The following is a 9,436-nucleotide window of genomic DNA, read 5'->3' on the forward strand; positions in this document are numbered from 1 at the left end:
TCAAGCATTAAAAATTAACAAATTATTAGGATAGCGTTATAATGGTTTACTTGGATAAAAAGTTAACACTGGTAGCACTAAAAAAAAATCCACTCATTCAATAAATATTTACTGAGCACCTGCTACTTGCCTGGTACCAGGCTAGGTGTTAGGGATACAACGGTATTTAAATCAAATATGACAGGCCTTCACAGAGCTTACAGTCTCATGGGGAAAGAAAATTAAAGAAACAAGTTAAGCAAAGTGAACTAAGTACCACAACAGAGGAAGCACAGGACGCTATTGGAACTTATGGCTAGGGTAGCTGCACCAGCCAGTTACTATAATACATCATATTTACAACAATTAGAATAATGATGATTATTTTCTGGATATCTGGGGACTTTAATAAAGTTATTCATGAATACCATATGATTTTCTTCCAGTTAACCTACCTACCTCTTGACCTCATCGCAAATGTAAAACCTACCAATAAGAAGCTTGTAATTAGCTTCACTCATTAACTTTTGAATTTCTACTCTGATCTTTTGTCTTCAGAAAGTTTTATTTTTATTATAAACTCATTTAAATATGTGGTATTAAGTCCTTACACTATTTCACTCATATTGACTTTATTACAATTCTCATCCCAATTTAAAGCCAGAAATTGTTTTTTTAAATTGAACTTCCATTGTTTAACAGTTCCTTCAGTAGAGAGGAACACATGTAGATTACTGATTTCTAAAACTAAATGTGGTAAAATCTTCTTTTTCACCACCAGAGTGAAATAAAATACTACATTCTTAATGGACTGAGTAACCATAAGATGACAAATGTGACACACTGAGAGGGCAATGTGATTGCAATACATAAAACAATAACAAAGTGCCTCCTCATGGACCAGAGATAGGATTCCAGATTTCTGCATTGCACTACTGACAATTTCATGTGTAACAAGGTAAAGGAAACTTATGTGTGACTTATGGGTGTTTATTACCTAAGACTCTCAGGGTGAATAACCACATATATCTAATAATTTACTTTTTACATCTTCTTAGTTGTCAATATTAAGTAAATTTTATTTAACCAGAAGTCTGCCCAAATATGACATAAACTAAATTAAGAGAAAGATTGAGATTATAGAGTAAATTCAACAGAACTTCTGAAAACATTTTATTTATATTTCATTTCAGTCAAATATTCAAAGATTTTGAAATCTATAAGGCCATCTATCTCAAGTTCAGAATTTTTAATACTATTTGGAAAACTACTTTTGAAAAGTAATTGAAGAACATTTCAACACATAGTGATGAAATGAACGTTTTTTAAATGTTACATGAAACAGTTAAATACATATATATAACACTGAAAATTCTTTATTTAAAAACACTAAATTATTAAAATGAGTAAAAATGACATTGTAAAATAAGATTTTTTCAAAACTCACTACTTTAAAGAAAACATACAATGACATGGATCACAATATATACAAAGTAGGAAATAAATCATCATCTGTCATTGATGGGAAGACTTGCATGCTTTCAAAATATTCATAATTGTAAGCCAAACAAAATGTTCTTTAGAGGGAATGCTTCTTTTATATGTGAAGTCTCTTTAGAGGCGTTTTAAATTCCGCTTACTCTGGGCACTTCCTGGAAGAGCATCTTTTCTATTTCTTGGCTTTGCTGCTCCTCTACTACATTCTTCAGACCCATGATAAGCACACAAACATAACACACAAAAGTCAAAACCACAGGCTGTGCTGCTACATAGTCCCCTTTTCTTATAAGGCTGGTACTTAGCAGGGGATTGGCACCTTGGGCAAGGTTTTAATGCTTCATCAATAAAAAGTGTTTTGGCAACCTGTAGTAAAAGCACACAAACTAAATCTTCCATTTTCGCATACAGAATTGCTTTATTTCAAACTCTGTAAATATTTACTTCTAATAACTTACGATAAATACTCACCTTAACATATTCTTCCTGTTTACTACTTAAGTGAGTAACAGAAGAACTCGCTATAGGTGTCAAAACTTCTCCCCAAGGAGAAAATGTTGAAACTTGTTCTTTCTGAAAACCTGGTGTCTTAGCCTGTGCTTGCACAGATCTTAAAGCTGATCGATTTAAAAGATGGAGCCGAGTGGCAGCATCATCAACATTTAATATAGCCCCCTGTGGTAAAAGACAAGAGGGGTCAACACTGTAATATCAAAAGTTCCAGGACAGCTTTCTGATGCACATGTATTTAAATGTTTGGAAGTGGTTTTACACTACTGGAATTTTCTCCCTAAACCTTTCTGTTTTAGAAAAAAGGAAACAAAACAAAACAAAAAAAAAACCTCTCATCTATCATTTAAAAGTCAAAGAAAAAGAAAAAGAAAAAATTAAGACAATAAATGCTAGCTTTAAGTTTGCATGCTTGGTTATTTTTCTGTTTAGAGCATGCGTTTGCAAACTTTTCCTGAAAAGGACCAGATAGTTGCAAGCTACTTAATTGTTGTTTTAGCAAACACAGCTATGGAGATATGTAAATGAAAGAGCAGGGCTGTGTTCCAATAAAACTTACTTTAAAAACACAGGTGATGGACAGGATTTGGCCCACAGATCAGAGTTTACCAAGTCCCCTTTTAGGCCAAGGTGTAAGAGGAGGTGAATCAAAGCTTACTATGGGACATCATGGAATTCTTTGAAGGTTTCTTACCTTAGCCACATGTCAGAAAAATAATGGGCCTGGTTAGACCATGAAACCCAATTTGTTTGGCTGGTTTTTACAAATACCAGATACTTGCAATACTTGATTAATTTTTACACTTGAGTTTTAAACAGCTTTGATATTTTAAAAGGAGAAAAAATGTCTCTTATTTGAACTGGATTTCCACATTACTCAAATATTTAGCCAAGAAATATTTTCAATGAATAATCCTTATAGCCTTCTAGTTTGTTAAGGTTGGGAATGAGAAAAAATAGTAAGTTTTTTTTTTTTTTAACAAATTGGCATTCGTAACCAATTATCAAAATAAAATGTACTACAGGTGAATTTCCTCAAGTGTCCAACTATAATTGTGTTTCCTCTCCCTTGATAGTCTCCTTTTGCCAGAGTTGGCTCCTAAATGGGGAGAGTTAAAAACATGAGAAATGACAGTAGGATAAGTATAGGAATGAAGTTAGCTGGCCATGAAAAATTATGCTATTAACAGCTTAACAACATATGCATAAGTGTAATGGATGAATATTGGTTTTCAGAAATTAGAATGAATACAGTTGAACTTATTCAAGGACTCAATACATCTCTTTATGTTACACTTTATAAACGATTTGCAGCCTAAGCTAGAAGCGTATGACACAAGAGCATACTAAAAGAAGACACCCATTGGATTTCGATGCAGTTGGCAAACACAGTGATGCTGCATGCACCAAAAAATGAATAGAGATATGTTGTTGAAGCAAATTGCATCCACAGAAGAAACATTCATTCATTTAACAAATATTCATAAAACATCTACTAGGTGTCAAGTGAATAAAACAGTCTAATCCCTGCCCTCTTGGAGCTTAAAATGTGTGCTACTATCTCTGAACAGTATAAGGTCAAGCAGTCAACAAAGGCATGCATTCGTGAGCACCAAAGCAAAGGAAAATACTCAAGTAAGGAAAAAAGTACAGTCCTTTAACAAACCAAGTTAAAAAAAAAAATGGTGGCTAGGATATGAGGGTAGAATGCTTTATCTAGAACTACCCGAAGGCTTACCAATACAACATGTTTCTTCCACATAGGATGTAAAGAGTACATGGAGCTAAAAGTTTAATATTAATGGGTACTTGCTTAAAAATGTGTTTTTGGTCTGTCTTTAGCATGTAGGGAGCCACTCTAAAAAGATACGTTAAGAAGGAAATTTATATCTTCAGTATTATAAGCTCCCAGAGCCAGCAGCTGCAGCAGTAGCCAAGAGCCGTGAGTCAGTCGTGAAGGATTATAATAGGTGAGAAGGTAAAACGTTTCTTCAAATAAAATAGAAAGTCAATACTTTAGTTAATAGCAGTCCCTAATATTTCCTTGGAATGAGAAACCCCCCAATCTGTATCTAGGTGTTCATATTAGTTTATGCCATGCTTCATCTCAGTTATTATATTTCACCAAATTATAAATTTACTTATGTTATTAAACACTTTTTACTAGAACAAGAATAAGAAAGTTAATTCTCAGCGTTTCTTTTGGTGCCTAAGAAAGGTCTAAAAGTTGAATATACAGTAAATATGGGTGCCAGAGTCATCAGATGCCTGTTTTACAAAGTAGTATCCCCAGAAAGAATTAATCAGCTTCTGTCAAACTTTTCTTGTTACTTCAAAGCTGGACCTCAAATCTTCAAGAGAGCACAAGTTTATGATGTTTCACAAGTACTAATCTGCCATGCTCACTCACCTCCAGGCTCCATATATGCTATTCCCTCTGCTGAAACACCTTCCCTAACTCATTATTCAGCTCTCAGCTGAGATGCATTTTTTCCTCCTCTTGATCCCCACTCCTTTTAAATGTTCAATAGAGAGAACTCTGGGCTTCCTCTAACACAGCTGTACTGTAATCACCTGTTTATAACAGTATCACCCACAGGGTATGAGCACCAAGAAAGCAAGGGATCATGTCACAGATGTTCACATTGTAATCTGAGCAACTGCATGTAGTATCTACTCAAAAGACTGGATGGGAAAATGCTATAAGGATGTCTAACTATGAATAGGATCCAGCATATCCTATTCAAATGGTATTCAAATACGGCTAACAGCATACACACTTAACAACAAAACCCAATAAGATGTTCTTGATGTCAGTTAGTCTACTCCACTGATTCACTGGGCAGAGATGGAGTTTGGGAAAAATAAAGAGTTTATGAGTGCATGAGTTCCCTGGTGGCCTAGTGGTTAGGATTCCAGGCTTTCACTGCCGTGGCCCAGGCTCAATCCCTGAGATTCCACAAGCCACACGGCACGGCCAAAAACAACAAAAAAAAAGAGTTTATGAGTCAATGTTGGTAAATGGAAAGGTTAAAAGATAGCAAGATAGCAGGAAACCAAATGAGGTTGTCCAGCCATATGGGATTATTAGATATTTATACAAATCCATTTTAGAATAGTATTATATACATTACCTCAGAATCTGTTTTCAGTTGTGTGATATGAAATTTCCTCCTCTGATTTGCTTTTTTATCTTGAATAATAATTTCACGCCAATTTCTGCTCACTTTCCAAATACTGTAATAAGAAGATCAGTCCTTATATTGTATATATTCCACAGAATTAATATTTTTCACACATGACAATAAGAAAAATTCATTTTAAAGATTTTGGATAGTTTATTTAAAGCTAAAATTTTACATTAAAAATATGACTTGATCTGCATAGTTGTGAAAGAATACCTATTAAAATATGCCAGCATCATATTGACAGATTACTATCTCATAAATGGTTAAGGAAAAAACAAAGTTTCATATAAACCCAAATGAGTCCACTGCGAGGCTAATTAAGAGGATTTAACTTAAACATGGCACTAAGATTAAATATTTGGAATATGACATGCAGCAAATGATTATCACCTGTAGTGCAAGAGATTCTATAAATTTCTCCTATTATTGTATTTAACAAATTTCTGTCACTTTGATTAAATAAACACAAAAGCAATCAATCCTTTATTGGAAGTACTAAGTGCCAAATACAGTTGATCTCTGAACAACATGGGTTTGAATTCTGTGGATCCACTTACAGGTGGATTTTTTCAATAGTAAATACTACACAGACTGGTTCGTTGAATCCAGGGATGCCGAACCGCGGATACGGAGGAAACTCGGATATGGAGAGTTGACTATAAATTATACAAAGATTTTAGACTGCATGGCAGAGGGTCAGTGCCCCTAATCTCTGGCTGTTCAAGGGTCAGCTGTAATAAACATTATTATGGGTAGCACTACAAAGTTCCTATTTTATAAACCAAAGTTTATGAGACTAAGGCAGCTAAAGAAAAACACAATTTATGTCTAGTGATTGCTTATTTATCAATAACTTTGACTATATTAATTATTAAAGAAAAGCTAATCCTGCAACTGTTAATGTGGCCTTTCTTATTACTTTAACTTAACAAATCACTCAAAGTGAATGAGGTCAGGAGAAGGTTATGGAGGGCCCCAGGTTATAGCTGAGTTGTCAACACTACTATTCTTCCAGTTACCATGGCCACTTCAATTGCCATTGCCTCTCCTTAAGCCGATACATGTGCCTTATATCAGATAGATGGAGAGATATAGGCAGAAAGTTACTCATTAATGGGGAAGAAATGAAATACACGTTTGGGTATTTGCCTCAGCTATTTCAACTGACCATAATTTCTCATATTACCAAGAATAAGCACTGCCAAGATTATACATGCACTCTGCAATACAAATACTATAAATCTAGAGGGATGGCAGCAAAGGCAATTATTGAAATATGACTGAATATCATTTGTTCCTACAAGCGAGCACCCAAAAGGGTCACCCAAGTTTTAATTTTAACTGGTCTGTATCCAAATACTCCAGCATATAAAAATAAAATTCCTATATCACAGCCATCTCCTTACTTTTTTAAACAAATAATTTATCTCATTTGAACATTTTTTTAAAGGCACATGTATGTAGGGCATTAATCTGCTTATCATCCTACTTGGGTTACACCAAAGACATTCCTGATCAAGGCTATTCTGAAAGGACTTAAACCTTAATAAGAGTTTTGGGAAAATATGGGCTTAGAAATCAGAGGGCTCAGCTGTAGACCTGGATCTGTTTCTGTCTCCTTGAGTGACTACTGGCAGATCACTTCTCTGGAACTCAGTTTTCTCATCTGCAAAATACATGATAGGACTAGACATTTCAGAAGACTTCCAGCTATGAGATTCTACAATTCTCTACAATAGCCTACACTTAATTTATGGGGAAAAGGTGAAGAAGGGTTTTTAATAGAAGCAGGGGCCATAAAAGAGTAAGGATTCTATGAACCCAACTCTTCACATATACCTATGGAAAAAGAGGCTCACTAACTCTCTTGCATGTCCTCCCCCAACCATGACCTTGCAAAAATCCTGTTCCACATGGCTTCCCTCCTTCCTGGTCACAGCATTCCCAAGGGGCTTGTCTTCTGATAGTCCTGCACTTTGCAAAATTGCCAGTATAAACATAGTCTCTCTTTAGTCTTGTAACTCTAGTTCCTACCCTCAATACTCCTATATATGTGACTTAGTTTCTCTTTACTTATGAAGCAACATTCAATATACTGAAATTTCTGAGACACTGAAGAATTTCACTAAACCACCTTTGATAAAATATAAAGTAACCAAGATAGAGATGATAAAACAAAATTTCAAAAAAAGTACTCAACTAACAGAAAAGCTTTCCAACTTAAAAAACAAGTGATAAAAGGCAGTTTTATTTCAGAAAAAAAAATATTTCTTACCTGCATAGGCTTTCTGCAGCCAAGGAATCTAAAACCATAGCAAGAACATGCTTTAAATTTCTGTATTTTAATTCTGTTAAGATGTCCAGTTTTTCTATACCCATTTTCTTGCCAATCAGTCCTGCAAGTACACGCTGTAGTACAGCTATCTTCCCCCCGTCCCCTTCTTCTAACAATTCACATGCACCGCTTTGCTGGAATCTTTTCCTTTTGCTCTTCATAAAGAGCTCATGCACTAACTGCAAGGCTGGGGTTTTTGATAAATTCTTAAAGCTTAAACTCAAATCCCCACTCTTATTGTCACTGCTTGGCTGACTCTCTGAGGTGTCTGAAGTGGCCACTGGTGTTGATTCAGAGCCAGAGAGGTTGGGCTGCTTTTCTTCTTCTGTCTCAGATTGTGAGCCTTGCTCCCTAAGGGTGGACAGTCTTCTTAATCTTCCAAGACGCCTTGACCTTTTTACCGTGTCCCTGACTTTGAGAGTTCCCTTATGTTTCTGAAGCAGTTCTTGGAAAGAGCCCTCTTGGTCAGTGAGGGAATCTTCGGATTTATCCAAGCAAAGTGAGTTAAAACCACTGTCTTCAGGTGTTGAAATATTGCGTCTCACTTCACCTAAAGGAGAAAGCCTTTGACTTGCATTAAATTTAACATTTGCTACAAGATTACTTATCGGAGTCACAAATATGTCCTCATCTGCTCCGCAAGTTGTTCCACTGACTGAAGAGCCCAGAAGTTCAGGATATGTATTCTCATCATTAATACATAGACTGCTGTCGCTAAAGTCATGTGTGATAGAGTCTTTAAAACTATTGCCTTGAATTGGAGATATACATTCAACTTCAAATAGGCTACAGTTATCTTTGGAATCATCAACTGTGGATGTCTTCTGTTGAGAAAAATTAAGTCTCAATTTTTGACTGCTGGAAGTCACTTCTTCTGTGTTCAAAGTGCTAGTAACTAAAGAACTAAAATTATTTTGCCTTGGGGAACCTGAAGCACTGCTTGGAATATTTTTTTCTAAATTGGGAACTTGGCTTGTACTACTTTCGAGAGAACTATTTTGTGATTCAAAGTCCCCCTTTAGAAGAGAGAAAGATACGTCCAGTCTTCTGCGCAGTAAAAATTTTTTTCCACTGACTTTAGGAGTTTCACAAAGGTCTGGGGTTTTATCCTTTTCCTTCCTGGGGAAGACAAATCTCTTTCCTTGAGTGGGAGACTCTAAACTATGTGTTAAGGCCAGACTTGAAGTTTCAGGACGTTCATGGATTAATGTTGAGCCTCTTTCTTTCTTTCCAAATGATTCTTTATCTGTATTATCAAAGCTGCAAGATTTTAACAGCTCACTGTAGCCACTATCTTGAAATGATGATGTGGAACAAAAGTCTCCAAAGCTGGACGACTTGACATTGACAATAGGAGAGTACACTTCATTTCCTGTTCCAGTGCCAGCTTGACCTGAATGCCTTTCTGACATCTTCAAAATCTCTGTTTCTACAAAGTGAAAACAAATTTTATTCTTCCTTTGAAATGAACAGTCTGGCAGCTTACACCAAAATACATTACTTGTTATGAGCACAAATAATAATGGAAAATTGTATGGCAATAAAAAAGTTACTTTAAAAAACAAATCTACTCTACACTATACTCATGTGTCTCTTATTTAAAACAATGTTTTAACATCATGAAGACCAAAATTTCCAGGAAATATTCACAGATTACCTGACTAAGCATAGTCTAGGCACCATGCACAAATATTTTCTTGAACTACACTTGAGAAAAAAAATATATCATGGCATCGTTTTTAGATGATGTTATTACTTTATGACTTTTACAGCACGAAAGTACATTACTGTAGTTTTAATATTCTAGCTTATTTGTGCTGACCTATGTTTCATCAGTTGGATATTTCCTTTCGAGGTTTTGCGATGTAAATAAAGTTGCTTAAAAAAAAAACTATATGCTGATTTTTATTTATTTTTTTTTTTGCGG

At 35.2% G+C, this 9,436-nt stretch overlaps 1 protein-coding gene across 1 annotated transcript; it reads right to left on the bottom strand.

Moving 5' to 3' along the window:
• Positions 1–1,593: 1,593 nt before the first annotated feature.
• Positions 1,594–8,936, bottom strand: FBXO43 (F-box protein 43; the record flags this gene model as incomplete). The annotated part of the gene is made up of 4 exons (XM_079722825.1): positions 7,450–8,936; positions 5,121–5,223; positions 1,948–2,151; positions 1,594–1,842 (listed from the first exon to the last, which is right to left on the bottom strand). Exons 1-4 carry the CDS (start codon positions 8,919–8,921, stop codon positions 1,594–1,596), a joined length of 2,028 nt encoding a protein of 675 aa, XP_079578951.1. The 5' UTR covers positions 8,922–8,936.
• Between the last annotated feature and the right edge of the window lie 500 nt (positions 8,937–9,436).

This window comes from Hyperoodon ampullatus (genome assembly GCF_949752795.1).
Source record: "Hyperoodon ampullatus genome assembly, chromosome: 17".
Lineage (NCBI taxonomy): Eukaryota > Metazoa > Chordata > Mammalia > Artiodactyla > Ziphiidae > Hyperoodon > Hyperoodon ampullatus.